General features: G+C 37.0%; 1 protein-coding gene across 4 annotated transcripts in view; it reads right to left on the bottom strand.

Annotated features, from left to right (window-relative positions):
* Positions 1–14,200, bottom strand: part of LOC128085842 (sodium channel protein type 5 subunit alpha-like) — a 43,490-nt gene extending 29,290 nt beyond the window's left edge. For 2 of the 4 annotated variants that reach the window (XM_052693760.1, XM_052693763.1), the window contains exons 1-7: positions 14,061–14,200; positions 7,520–7,825; positions 6,373–6,490; positions 5,641–5,731; positions 4,418–4,546; positions 1,154–1,245; positions 181–387 (exon numbers count right to left, since the gene is read on the bottom strand). In XM_052693760.1, the coding sequence (XP_052549720.1) occupies positions 181–387; positions 1,154–1,245; positions 4,418–4,546; positions 5,641–5,731; positions 6,373–6,490; positions 7,520–7,792 (910 nt within the window). In that variant the 5' untranslated portion in view covers positions 7,793–7,825; positions 14,061–14,200. Of the gene's footprint in view, positions 1–180; positions 388–1,153; positions 1,246–4,417; positions 4,547–5,640; positions 5,732–6,372; positions 6,491–7,519; positions 7,826–9,295; positions 9,425–14,060 lie in introns of those variants that run through there. The other 2 variants (XM_052693761.1, XM_052693762.1) reach the window with 2 other exon arrangements.
* Positions 14,201–15,329: the final 1,129 nt, after the last annotated feature.

Raw genomic sequence — 15,329 nt, 5'->3', positions numbered from 1 at the left:
TTAAATACTAGACTCATTAATGTCACGTTTCTCTGTCCGAGAGATTTCATATCACTACTTTTGCAAAGAGCTTCTCATAGGAAACACAACTGTTTTGTATCATTTGTGTTAAAAACAACTTTTTGAAACTTCCTTCACATGTACACAGATGACATAAAAGGAGACAGTAATAAAATTTACCTCTTTCACTTGCGTTATATATCTTGGCATCCTTACAAAATGTGTCATTGTATGTAGTATTTGTGAGGACACATTTGTTTTTTAAATTGCCCATAAAAAGCTGCAGGCCTATTAGAGCAAATATGCTCAAGCAAAAAACAGTCAAGATCAACACATCAGTAAGTTTCTTAACAGATTCGATAAGTGAATTCACGATGACTTTCAGACCTAGAAAAACAAGATTCAATGATATGCATCATGAGAAGAAGAATGCAACATTGCTGTATGACAACATATAACAGTTCTGAGTATATTAAAAACAAATCAGTGTAAATGATCTTGTAGCTTCACAGTATTGAGGTAAATATGATGAGCAATGTATTTTTTTACTTAAATTTCCTGTTCATTATTAAAACTGGTTTTGCTAGCTTGAATATTAAAGCTTAAGGTGTCATCTAGCTTAAGATACTGGCTAAACAACCTCTTATGAAATAACATTCTTAAATATTGTGAAGCCAACATTCTTGTAAAATAATTACAGCAGCATAAGCTAATGAAGTGTAACATAAACCAGGAATATGCTATTATAGCAATTATTATGTTAAGAGAAGAAATTGGATAGGGAGCACTGTTCAGAAAAGACATAAGTAAATAACAGTGAGCATTAATGATGGTATAGAAAGAGGAGAAATAGTAAAATCTGCCTGGGGCAAAATCATTTTGAGTAGGGATGATAAAACATTCTGTTAGCATACTACTGAATGTTACTACATACTGCAAAACAGTCCCACCTTGGGACCACGTTAACTGACACAAAGTGACCAGACAACACAACCCTGGAGCTGTTCAAGAGATGATTAGATGTTGTACTGAGGGTGACAGATGGGCAGTTGGACTGGATGATTTTAGAGGTCTTTTTCAGCCCTGGTTATTCTATGATCCTATGAAAAGGTGAGGAATTAGTAAGTCTCTGTTGAAGTAAGGAGGTGATTACCTGGTATTACTGAAATAGCCTTCAAAGTCCTCAGTACTCTGAATGTCCGAAGAGCTGAAATATTGCCTGATGTTGTACAGATACTAATATACCTATAAAATTAAACATCATGTAACTGAATGACAAAGATCCATCTTTGCAGAGAGTATGAACACAGAGAATACAGTAATTAATACAATAAAGACAAGAAAAAGGCAAATATATCCTGAAATAGAAGCCTGAAGTTTGGAATCTAAATTCATTTTTAGGAATAATTATAAAATATTGAGCCTTTTGAACAGTGCCACTCAAAAGAAACACAACAAGATTTTCTTCCTATGGATTTGGATGCTGAAGTATTTAAATGTTTATCCCCCAAAAATGTCAATGAATATAAAACCTTCAATGACATAATCGCATCGTTTCAAACTGACTGACTCAGAAGGCTAAAGTAAGTATATGCTGAAACAACCTATTAAACTGAACACAGATATTGCAACTATCTCATAAAACTACATTATATATAGTTTATAGAAAGGGAATTGAGCAAAATTAGCTTTAAAATATGTTAATTCCGTACTGCTTGTAACTTTTGCCAGTCAATTAAAAACTTGAATATAGAAACCATTCTCCATTTAATTTTTTCAGCAATTTGGAAATGACAGAAAATGAGGACTGTAAGAGCTTCATATTCTATGCAACACTTTATCTGGCTAGCTCATACTTTGTAAGATGTCCTTCATGTGAGAATGGATATTGTGACCCTTTTTTAAATGAGACCATACTGGTAACAGAATTCCTTAAAACATGAAGTCTCAATAACAGTATCTGAGAAACACCGGTTGGAAAGGACCTCTGGAGATGATTTAGGCAACTACTCACTCAAAGCATGACTTTTAACAGTAACAGATCAGAACACCACAGCTTTGCCTAGCCTGTAAGATTAAAGTACCTGAAGTAACAACTGTACTGTTAATTTCCATATACTATAGATAATATGTAGAAAAGTGCTTATAACTGCTTGAATACAAATGAATCAGGAGTATGTGTAGCAAATCAAGACTGCAAAACATAATTCTGCATACAGCTGGTGGACTACTTGATAGCTACTGATTGTGTACATGTCTTCAGTCTAAAATCCTTAGAGGTTTGTAGATTGTACGTGATGACATCTGAGTACATAACTTGTTACTCTTGAGGGAAAACTAGTCATGCATATGGCAATTGTAAGCTGTCTTTGTTACAGAGCCCATTAGATTCTGTAAGTTTCAAGACCCTGAGACCAGTAAGCAAGATAAACAGGAGGATGAATTCCTGGACTTTGAGACAACAGACCCAGTTTGTTCAGAGATTTGCTTGGCAGGAACCCAGGAGAAATTGTCTCATAGGGAAAAGTAACCCCTAGAACAGAAGGTTTGATCTTTAAGGGTATTTTCTTCAAAGCACAAGAATCACATGCTCCGCTCTGCACAGTAAAGCAAGTGCAGCAGAATATCCCCTTATCTCAACAGGGAAGTCTTGACTAAGGTATTCTAAAAGGATGTGTAGGAAAGATGAAGGAAAAAGACAAAATTCAGCTGAATTTGGAGTTGTCCAGTTCCTGGAAGCTTACCATGAAATAATGAGAGATAGCAGAGTTAAATTACTACACAAGACATTCCAATTAGGTAAATGGGTGAAATAAATAAAAATGCAGTTGGGATGGGTTGCCTGGGGAGATTTACTGAATCTCCACCCTCAGAGAAACTCAGTACTCGAGCAACAAGATCCCAAACAACTTAACTTAAATCAACTCCACTTTTGAACCACATGATTTCTAAAAGTCCCTTTCAATCAAGATTCTCTAATAAATTAAAAACAAACAAACAACCAGAGCATATTCAGCAATGCTAAATGGCAGGGAAAATTTTGAAAGCTCAGACTTGGCTTTGAGGTATCTGTTCACTGCTACCAGACTATCTTGCTTTCAAGATAAATCTGAGATACAAATTCTGACTTCTTTTCTTCCTCATTTCTTGTCCACATAGCTAACTGCTTTTACTATGAGCTTAAATAAGATCACAGCAGAGATCCATCTGGCCACTTAGCCCATATTTAAGAATGGCCCATGACAAAGGCTTACAGAAGAGTTTTGAATCGAGGCCAAGATTTCCTTCTTCCAGAAAATTTGTAGCTCAGGGATTTCCTGAAGACGACAACCTACTTCTGTGTTAAATAAAACCTAAATGTGATCTCCTCCAGCATTCTATCCAGAAACATTCCAAACACAAGAAATCCAATACCTCCTATGGTAATGCACCTACGCATGCTGTGAGAAGCTAAACCCTTCATTTTCATTCTGCCATCTGAAAACTTCAGTTGGTGCCTTTACCTCATCTGTGGTTTTATAAAAAGGATTTATTCTCTTTCTGGTTCTGTCCTAGAGATTTCTACCATGTTCCTACTGTGTGGTTTTTTTTTCTTTTTCATGAGTTCTACACTACCTAGTTTCTCCTTACATGGAACACAAGATGTACATTTACTCATCCTTCTCTGTATCTTTTTTGTTGCCTTTTGAAGGCTGCAAGTGCAAAACTACGTACAATCCTGAAAAAATGTGAAGATTTCTGTATGCAAATAACTTTGCATTCCACTTTGTTGTATCTCATCCTCAGTATCTTCGTATTCTATTTTATTCTCTGGCCATAAGTGCACATGAAGTAGTGTTTTCACCAGATCATTTATTTAAACTCCTAATGTTCTTCCCAACTAACGAAATCTATTTCAGAGCTCCTAGCTGCATATGTAAAGTGAGGTCTGTTTTTCCTTGAGCAATGCTTTACATTACTTAGATATCATCTGTTACTTATCAGCATGTCATTCAACACCTTGTAATGTCTTTTGAATCCTTCTCAAATGAGCTTCATCTGATCCAGAGAAGAACAAATAAGACAACATAAGGCATGCTTGGTTTTGGCTGTCTATGCAGAGAACTCTTAAAAGAAAGATAAGAATGCACTAAGTTGAGAAAATAGGTCTATTAAATGTGATAATGCATTGAGACACAAAGCAAATTAAAGGGAGCTCAAAAAAAAAAAGAGTTTTTACATTTAGGTCTTGTTTTAAAGACTACTAAAGTCTCCCATTTTTGTCTCACTGGGCAGCAGATACACAGGGGGTGACTGAAACAGAGCAATTTTTAAGCCACAGAATGTCAACTACTACAAAGAACTTTGGAACATAAAATAGCACATCATGTGTACATTTGTCCCCTTGAGTGTGAAAGAAAAATTGAGCTTTACTTACGTCACCACAAGAACAGCAAAATCCAGAACATTCCATGGATCTCGAAGAAAGGTAAATTCATTCCAAACCAATCCTCTTGCTAATACTTTTATCAGTATTTCACCAGTGTATATGGCAGTGAAGAGGTGTCTGAGAAGGAAAACATGTATTAAAGATACAGAAATAAAAACATGAATGAGATTGAAATGCATTCAGGGACATTCTACCTTTTCTGTGATTTAACTACAGGATGGAATCAAAAGTAGAACCAACAGGATAGATTACTTTCATGAGTATAAAAAGATGTATCCCTGAGTTTCAGAGCAATTTCCATGTAGATCTGTGATTACAAATGTTCATCTAAGTATACCATACTATTTCCACAGGAAGAGTAGCTCATACGCTCTTATGAAAAATAATGAAAGTCCATATATACGTTCTAAAGCAGGGCAGAAAATAATACCCTGGCTTTACATTTTGGCAGAACTGTAGCAACAAAAGGCATTTTTTTCTGCAAACCTTGGAAAGATTGCATGTTCCATAAATGTATTCTAGCAGAAATTCTGTACCCAAAATAAGGTCTATATAAACTAAGCAATCATTATCATGGTCCTTACCCCAAAATATGAGCAATTAAAAATACGGAACCTCTGATGCCACAGGCACATTTTCAAGTTTTAATTCTGGAATATTCATTCAAGTTAAAGTGGATAAAGGGCACAATTGCCAAAGGTAAGACGACAGTCTAAATAGATGGCTTCCTACTGAGAGCAGCTGAACAGGGGGCATCTCGGAAACTCCCAAAGGAGGGCAACAAACATGGTAAAAGAGCTAGAAAGCAGGTCCTGTGAGGAGAGACTGACAACACTCAGCTTGTCTATTTCATCCAGTTCTATCTCATCCTATCCTAAAGGATATATAGATATATATGGGATATAGAACTTAAAGAACTTAAAGCTGTACAACTTCTCTAAAAGGCTGAAGCCTCCAAAGGAAAGCTGGGCCAACCTTCTACATTACACAAGATGGCAGAAGTAGCCAATATGCAGTGCACATGTGTATGCCTCTAAGAAAAAAGGCTGAAGCTCCACAAAGACCAACTATAAAACAGTAATCTCAAATCTTCCTCAGCAGCCTGTCTGAGGGTTTTTGAACACCAGAATTAGCACACCACATTATTTACTCTTCTTCAGTCTCGTGTGTTAGTTTCCTTAGAGTGAAGAAAAGGCAAGTGAGATACTTACTCACTTCCATTGAACTCTGATGCAAGCTTATCTATAGCCATGGAGGCACAGTTGAGTATCACAGTCAGTGTAATGAAGCCAACAAATAATGTGAATAATAAGCTAAGGAAAAAGCACTGTATTATAAAACAGTGAAGTTCAGGAAAGTTGCTTTTAGCAATGGCATGACTATGCACGGAAAGTCAGCCATACAGAGGGATCTATTCCCACAAATGAACAAGTCTAAAGGAAAACAAATATCTGGCAGAAAGAACAGAAACGACTCAGCCTGCAGCTCTGCACCTGCAAGCCTTTATATTTTAACTTCCTTCAAACTATATCTTTTTCCAAATACAGGAGAAGTTGTGCTCAGAGCTGTATAAACTTGAGCCCGAAATATCCTTTTTAGGGAAACACTGGACTCTTTCAGCAAAGCACTGCTGTAATTGCCATTCTGTTTTAATTATGAGGAAGTCCCTGGTTTGTTTTTAACTAAAATTTTAAACTTGTCACTATACTGGAGATTCACAAAGAGTTCTAGCTTCTAAATGTTGTTTCGTAACAGCATCTTCAAATCTAACTCTTCAAATAAGAGTTTTTTTAACACTAAAATGTAGTATTTGTAAATATTGCATCTTGTAAATAGTTTTGCTCTCAGCATGAAAGCCACAATTTGATTAATATGAAGAAAACCACATAAATGTGCACCATACATTCTAAAATTAAAACGACAGAACTCAAGCAAAGGATATGAATGGATCAGAATTTTAATTGCTGCTTTTCTGATTGGATTAAAAGGACCAAGTATACACAGGGCAGGCGTGGCAGTAAACCGGAAAATAGTCCGTCTTTTATTGATCACCATGAAAGTCTATAAAAAAAAAAAGAAAAATCATGAAATATTTTAAAGAAATAAAATGATCAAGCAGCTGTGTACATTACCTCCTAGTTACCATAAGGTCCGTTGCAGCTCAGTACTATTGGCAGATGAAGTAAAAACTGTCTAATCAAAAACAGCTAACTAACATTTATGTAGATGCCTTTGGAGCAATCAGACTTATTTTCTTTCCATCAATCATTCTGTTTGCTTTGAGAAAAAAAGTCTCTGCAAGGCCCTTTTCATCAATAATTACAAAGCCTGCTTCACGTTCTCTGATTAAACGACCACATTCCAGTGAGTTGCTGGTCTATTTTACAGACAGCGACGTCAGACTGAGTGGAACATTCTGCTCTTCAGGTATAATAATAAGGAATCATACAACAGACATTTAATTTGGAAGAGAATCCTACAGCATCTAATTCACATACTGCTGTAGGCAACAAAGAAAAACATTTTGCAGTGGCATGGAGTATATGCAATCTCAGTACTGTACAATTAAGAAAGCTAACGAGACATTACAAAGTAACAAAAAATTGATGTTGTCTAACGCAAATTAATCTTTTTGCTATACAGAGTACTGGAAACATTTCAAATATGCCTCACCTAGTTTGTGTATTTGCAATTATGCAAAAGCATTTGCAATAAGTCAGGGTGGCCCACTGTTTGACAGGCACTGAGTTCAGCCTCACATACTTCATAGAAACTCTTCTGAGTAACAAAGCATCAGTTATCTCAGAACCTATTTTTGATCAAAATCTATCCAGTGTATTCTGTTCTCATAATCAATTCTGATTACTGACTGGGCCTTAAAAATACCTTGTATTACACAGTATGGGACATAGGTTAGCATGGCTACCCCAACAAATACCAGTAATGTTCTAAAACAAAAATCTATCTACAGATCTGTCTGCAATCCAAAAGCAGCAACTTCTGAATACAACCTTCATTATCTCTTAGGAGCATAGCAGATTAAATTAAAGAAGAAAAAAAAAGTTTATTTATTTATTTATTGATTTTAACCCTGTGATCACTGTAGTATGGATCCAAATCTTCCAGGGGTTCCCCAATAAGCTCCACAGGAACGTCACCATAGAGAGACGGCAGTTTTTTACAGGTTTTCAGATCAAGCTGAGGAGTCACTTTATCCTCTTCAACTTCTTGGTCAGTAGCTTCCTGCTTAAGTTTGGCTTGCTTCTCTTTTTTCTCAGCAATTTTTTTCTCAATTGCTGCCAAGGACTCGGGAGTGAACCGTTGAAAGCTGATAGTTTCCAGTGGCCAAAACAAGGGATCCATTTTCCTTCTGTTTGTTTTCAGTGCTAGAAATAGCTTAAAAGAGAAAGGACTTGATAAGCAGAAATTAATAGGAAAAGAAAAAACAAAAACAGTAACTAAAGTGAAATAGATACATTATTTTTTTCCTTCTGTGAAATCCTGCATGAAAATAAAGAAGGAATTAGAAACACATTCAATTAGAAGAAACAGTAATGTAAAACAAAACCCATTCCTTCCTCTTTTTCATCTAGGATGTGTCAAAATCACATCTCTATCAGAACTTTGACAACTGCTGAATTGTTTCTCTGAAATAACTCACAGTATTAGCAACCTCACACTTTAATTTCTGCACTTCTTGCTAACAGTAGTTGCATATCTACCACCCTTCCTGATCCCGTAGGCACACAAAATATTAATTGGAAGAGGCTCATCAGATTCATGCCCTGCTCAAACCAAGGCCAACACTGACTTTATCACAGTGGAGCTTTGTACAGTTGAGGTCTGAGTATGTCCTAGGAAATATTCACAAACCATAGTAAAAACCCAACAAGAAATAGGTTTAACCTTAAAGGTCTTGAGCTCAGAATCTCCTCTGGTTCTGCTGTAGCTCAGGCTTTACAATTTATGGTGAGAGAACACTTGCATTGTCTATTCATCAGCATTAAAAAAAAAAAAAATAACCAACCTGTACAACAAACTTTTAAAAACCTTCAAGCTCAAAAAGAAGATGAAGAGTCTGTAAAACAACCAAGTTGCAAACATGCCTCCAGATTTCTGCTGAGGTTTCTCCTGGAATTTACCTTCAAAAGGTAAATAGGTCAAAAGGACCCATCAAAAGTGTACAAAAGGCAGAATGCATCACACCACGAAATGCACAATGCTGCTTGATATTGTTTTTCACTAACACTTTGCTGACAGTGAGTCTTGCATACTCTCACGCCACACTTAGTAATTACGAGTCATTTGATACAGTCAGGTACATTAGATAGAGTTATCAAAATAATAATAATTACAGTAGCATCAGTGATGGAACTGGGATAGCCTCTATGCTGGAAAGCTGCCCTGCTCTGCATGCCAGGGATCTGCATTTCTTCAGAACAAGGCTCGCTAGGAGATGATGTGACCACTGATCAACACTAATGAAACTCCATACAGACTGCTACACAGAACTTAAACAACCTAAAGATAATCATATAATACTACTTTCCAAGAGCTTCACAGCTGTCTCAATGTTTTGGGGGTGTGCAGTAGTATCTGGAGGTCTTGTTTATGTTTATTTGCTTGGTGACTACTTTTTTTCCCCACATCCTAGAAGAAAGACATTGAATTACTTTGAACTACCATGATTTTGATTCAAATCACTGACTTGTTTATTCATGCTGACAGGTTGCAGGTGTGATTGAAAACACAGTTCAGCCTCTCATAGCAGCCTAGCAAAAGGTGTACATGAAAAAGTAACTTCATCTTCTCACATACTCACAAACCCTGCTTTTATTCTGGGGTTTAACAGAGTTCCAAATTCACTGTTATTTCTTACGGTTGCCAGCAATTTACACGACTGCAGTTCTCATCCACAAAAGGTGAAGAAGATTGAGAATCATTAAAGGATGACTTACCCTTTCAGACTCACAACAGAACCAACTACGCCCCCCATTACACACCTTTGGTCAGCAACAGAGCTTTAAAGCACTCTGCATTCTCACTGCCTGAAGTCCAGCTGCACTATCTTACTTTCGTGAGCTCAGCTGTGGCCCATGACAGGGAATCTGTATGCTCTTGTAACTAGAGCCTGCTCCTTTCAATGCACAGGTGTATTTATTTGAAAAGAATATGCCAATGGCTGGCATACTGTGCAACATGAACGACTGTGTAATAATTTCATTTTGGTTTTCAGATTTTTTTCCTCCTCCAGGACTTTAAAAGCAAGATGAGATCTGACCAGGCACCGCAATTCCGAGATCAAAATGTACCATTGTAACAAACTGAAAGTGTATAATCAAACAACTGTTACTGTGCAAAACCACAGGCCCATTTCAATCAATAAACAGAGTGAAAAATCGATATGTTCTTTTCTTCAATTTGTAATAATTCTAAGAAAATTAATTTTATCTTCCAAGAGATTTTAAGGATAACAGAGCAACTGACCTTTTAGATAACTGCACTGACTGTCATAAGTGAAGCAAAGGAAAATTTTTCAGCTAATATGAAGCTGGATTTAACACTACAGCTTTGGGAACTGAAGGCTGGACCTGCCAACAGTAGTGATCAAGAGGAAATAAAAAAACCACACATCTCCTTCAGCAGCAGAACTACAAGTTGTAAGCAGATAAACAAGTGGACAAACATTAATGGACAATGTGAGACCTATATTAGCACTGTATTCACATGGAACAACAGAAATGCTGCCCTTCCATCATCTGCCAAGCATTTGTGTTGCCCTCAGAAATAATGCCAGCCTTTGCACTGGACATTAAAGTCTCTCACAATTCTGAGAGGGAGGCAACAGAAAATGTGCTCCCAGAAGTAATGACAAAGCAATGGTGGATGGGATTCCTTCTAGAACCTCAGAGAATAGACCAGAGAGTGTAAACTCAAATCAGTGGGGAGAAATCCGAACCACACATTAACCAGAACACGCTGCTAAAGATAAATACAATGCTAGAATGAAGTCTATTGATTTTCAGTGCAAAGTATTTATGAAATTTCCATTGAAACTAACCCCAGAATTGCAAATCCTATGTTACATTTTGGTATCTCTGGCCCAAAAGAGATTGGTCCACAAGTAACAGTTATAAATGCACTTGAGTTACTGAAGGATAATAACCTAAGGGTCAGGAACTCAAAAACATTTAATTGAATTCACATTTTTTTTCCTAATTAACTTCAAAAGTACTTATTTTTCTCATCTTGAGAGAAGGAACTGAATTGATTGTAAATAAACTAATCATGGTTTTAGGTAAGCCTAAGTAGCTTAAGGCTGACTTTGATGACTATGAAACTTAACAGTCTTTTTATGCCAAAAGAAAAACCCATGGAATTCCAGATATACTAATGAAATATATTGCAAAGTATTAGGAACAGATGAAAAAGTAATCAAAGAAAGCAAACATACATGTGCTACTGTACTATAATTATTTATTAAAACAAAAAACAAAAACCTGAGACAGAAACTTTCCTTTTGGGACAATATTTTCTAGAATGGCAAATGAGACCATTAATACAGACAGAATTCACAAGTGCTCATGGGGGTAATGACTAATCACTGCAGATAATAACTAATAGATTTAGAGTTTCAGAATGAGACACACACTCAAATTCCATGAAGGGTGTTTTTGATGGAAGGAGCTCTCGAAGTATAGTGGAAAAACTAGTAGGAATATAAATAGAAAATTGCCCTCATTTGGACTTCAACTTATTTCCAGCATGTATAATATTTAATTCTGATTGGCAAATTATTTCTATCTGCTCCTCCACTTGTAATAGCCCACTGAATATTTTCTCTTAGCATCTGGACATGAAAGAATAAAGAACAAATTGTATTATCTTCTAAATCGGTTTTAACATACATTTAGTAGATTCATTCACAGAAAAATAAGGAATAAAAATGTCTCACTCTGATAGGATTTTGTTTGCACAAAATCAAATAACTCCCTGTTTAACATAGGGCAAGTACCTTAAAATGAGTAAATAAAAGAGCATAACATGTAGCAATACTTACAATGAGACCAATCATCAAAAGGCTGCAACTACTAAAACCCATGCTCCTGCAGAGCCCAATTCTACCTGGACAGACCAGAAAACTGAGGAGAGGGGAACCTGATGTTTAACAAGAGCAACTGTAGAGCCTTGCACCTGGGGAGAAGTAACTGTATGCACCAGTTCATGATAGGGGCTGACCTGCTAGGAAGGAGCTCTGCAAAGAAGGTCCTGGGTGTTCTGGTGGGTAACTGGTTGGCCATAAGCCAGCAGTGTGCCCCTGTGGTCAAGAAGGTCAGTGGGATTCTGGGGTGCGTTAAAAAGAGTGTGGTCAGCAACTTGAGGGAGGGATCCTCCTCCCTCTACTCTGCCCTGGTGAGACCATGTCTGCAGTAACGTACTCAGTTCTGGGTTCCCCTGTTCAAAAAAGACAGGGCTCCCATAGAAAGAGTCCAATAGTCCAGCAGAGGGTGATAAAGATGATGAGGGGCCTGGAGCATTACCCTCACAAGAAAAGGCTGAGAGACCTGGGTCTGTTCAACCTAGAGAAGATAAGGCTGAGTGGGGATGTCACGAGCGTTTATAAATACCTCGTGTGAGGGGCTCAAGTCAATGGGGGCAGTCTCTTTTCATAGCCCAGCAACAGTAGAACAAGAGGCAATGGGCAGAAACTGAAACACAGAAAGTTCCATACTAACACAAGGAAGAACTTCCTTACTGTCAGAGCACTGAACAGCCTGTGCTGAGTTGTGGAGTCTCCTCTGCAGATATTCAGTACCTGCTTGTAAGCCTACCTGTGTGCCCTGCTGTAGGGAACTGCTTAGCAGTAGGGTTGAACTCAGTGGTCTCTAGAGGTCCCTTCCAGCCCCTATAGTTCTGTCATCTTATGATTCTGTACCTTTTTCAGTGCTCATTAGCAATATTTTCAAAAGCTTATTTGGGCACATCTGTGCATTTTTCAATAAATCATTTTTCAGTGACAATGTGTAAAATCAAATTTTAATAATGCCTACACATAGTTCAGATAATGATAATAACTAAACACCCAGAACAAAGTATTTCCAAGTAATTCATAAAGGTGTACTTAACCACACTGAAGTGTGTGCAGCACAGTTTTTGTTGACGTAACTAAAAGGCCCACTTTTTAGGCCAACAAAATCAGCAGCCTTTTTAGTACCTTAACAGTATAAAAATAAAAATGCATATAAACACATAGGCCTGATGTTCAGAAACCCAAAGATGTTAGGTTGGATATTGCCTGTAGATAAAGACACCTTCATTGAGATCCTGCCTGTGATCAAGGCATCTCAACTCCCATTAACAGACAGTGGATGTCTATTAAGCACAGTTAATCACAGCTGGAGAGATACTGCAATGATCAAATGGAAACAGCTACTTTAGAATTTCACATTTCAAATGTTATATTTAATCAGCTCACCATACACAGCAAACACTGATCTAGAAATGCTGAATGTTACAAATACCTTCAAATCCATCATCAATTTTACATGTTGATGCATTAGACATATGTACTGCAATGAATGCCCATTATTAAAAATAACTAGTAATACTCCACAAAAAGCAAAGAAGATTTAGAAGGAATCAAAATACTATTTCATACCTAGCTCAAATGCTTTTGAAACAAGGAACTGCAAGGAAAATGAGGAAATGAGAGAGCAGCTCATTACAGCACTATGAGATAGGCTAAGAACTCTCTTTTCTGTGCTGTAAAATCCTTGCAAAAAGCTACTATCATCTACTCAGTTCCAGCTAAACAAAACACATCTGCTCTCAGATTACTATTTTTTTCTGTCTAAACACCAATACTTTGATTATTATCACAAGGTTTAGCAGATTTATTTTATCCTTTTCCAAAAACAAGCTGGGAAACATAACACATTTTACTGGACTAATATGTTTCTAAAATACGTGGTCATTTCCCCCACTTAACACTTTGCTCCTCGGGCTCTGCAATCCGATTTCCCCTACACAAACCTTATGTTGAGTGGACAGCTGTTTGTTTCCTTGTTTGTTTTGAAACAGGCATAAAAGATTTTCACAGTTTCGATACAAGGTAATCAAATCTGCTCATCACTTCCAAAATCAGAAACAGATATCGGGCCAGGTTTTGCATTACTTGAATGCCTTGAATAAAATCACACAACAACATTTCAGATTTGTGCAGAAAAAGAAATTGCACTATCTCAAGGTAATTAGAGCTCAGATTAGATAGCATCAAAGCAATTTGAACACTACCGTGCATCAGCCAGTGTAGCAAAGCAAGACAAAAAGCAGCTTGAAAGGAATGAGAATTTCATTAGTGTTTAGTAAAATGTGATAAATGTTAAAAGAATAGCAGTATGTTTGCTGCAAGATAGCAGTTCTACATTACAGATTTTTTTTCTACCTGTAGCTAAAAACAAAACCATATCTAAGACTTAAAATCAGACATGCTCTTATATGTACATACACACATACATACACTGAGAACCCCACAATACTTTGAACAAACACACAGAGATTTAAATTTACAAATTTAGCAATGGAAATTTTGCACAGTACACCAAATATGTAGCAGAAACAAAACACTTACAGTGCCCCCTTAGAAAGAAAAAGCCTCCAGACTGATTTCTTTAAGTTAATCTCAACAACTCTTATCTTCTAAGAGAAAGTTTTCATTTTCCCACAACCACCACTCTGTTCTGAAGACCATCCTAACCACTTATCTAGCTCCCACCCAGAAAGTTTTTGTAGTGGGATGCCTGGGGGAGGGACAGAGGGAGGAGCTTTGTTGTTGTTCTAAGGTCTTGTAATCTCATGGGGAGCACTGCAAAAAAAAAACAAAAGCTAGAGGATGATTCTTTTGAAGAATGATTACATAGATATTACTCGATTGTTTTATTTGCATTTACTAAAAACCTGCAACGTTTCTGTTCAACAGGAAAATGTTGTTATGCTTTGTATTTCATTCTGAACTTTTAAACAGCCCAACTTCCCAGCACGTGCTGAATATTCGGACAAATTTTGCGCTTCATTAAAAGATAGAATCATAGAATCATAGAATGGTCTGGGTTGAAAAGGACCACAATGCTCATCCAGTTCCAACCCCCTGCTGTGTGCAGTGTTGCCAACCACCAGACCGGGCTGCCCAGAGCCACATCCAGCCTGGCCTTGAATGCCTGCAGGGATGGGGCATCCACAACCTGAAATGACACTTAACACATTGCTGCTTTTCATTCCTAAACATCTACTTTTTATTGCTCCCAGGCTATGATGTGTATCCATTATGTATTAGTAAAGATAAAATCTCAAAGTGAATACAGAATCACAGAAGCATAGAATGGTTTGGATTGGAAGGCACCTTTAAGATCATCTAGTACCAACCTCCTGCTATAGGCAGGCACACTTCCCTCTAGACCAGGTTGCTCACAGCCCCATTGAGCCTGGCCTTGAATGCTTCCTGAAGCATCCACAAACTCTCTGGGCAATCTGTTCAATGTCTCAGCACCACCCTTATGGAAAGAATTTCTTCCTAATATCTAGTCTAAACCTACCCTCTTCTAGTTTAAAGCCATGTCCCCTCATCCTGTCGCTACATGCTCTTATAAAATATAGTTAATATTTTACATGTATAAAATCCAAGCTCAAAATACATTTAATATTACATTATGCTGTTATTTCATCACAACATACAAGCTTTGTCTGAGCAAAATAAAAACCACAATTTTGTATCCTGAAATTAGTTATATTTTTGAAATAAAATTTATGTACCAAATCTACTAGTAATAGTAACAGGCATACATTTCTGATGAGTCTTATTGCTAATTACAATTATTTCTCTTTCAGCTACATCAGCGGCACT

The sequence above is a fragment of the Tympanuchus pallidicinctus genome, unplaced genomic scaffold (genome assembly GCF_026119805.1).
Source record: "Tympanuchus pallidicinctus isolate F22 unplaced genomic scaffold, pur_lepc_1.0 scaffold3, whole genome shotgun sequence".
Classification (NCBI taxonomy): domain Eukaryota; kingdom Metazoa; phylum Chordata; class Aves; order Galliformes; family Phasianidae; genus Tympanuchus; species Tympanuchus pallidicinctus.
The sequence above is the reverse complement of the archived record's forward strand: the minus strand, read 5'-3'. Positions and strand labels throughout refer to the sequence as shown.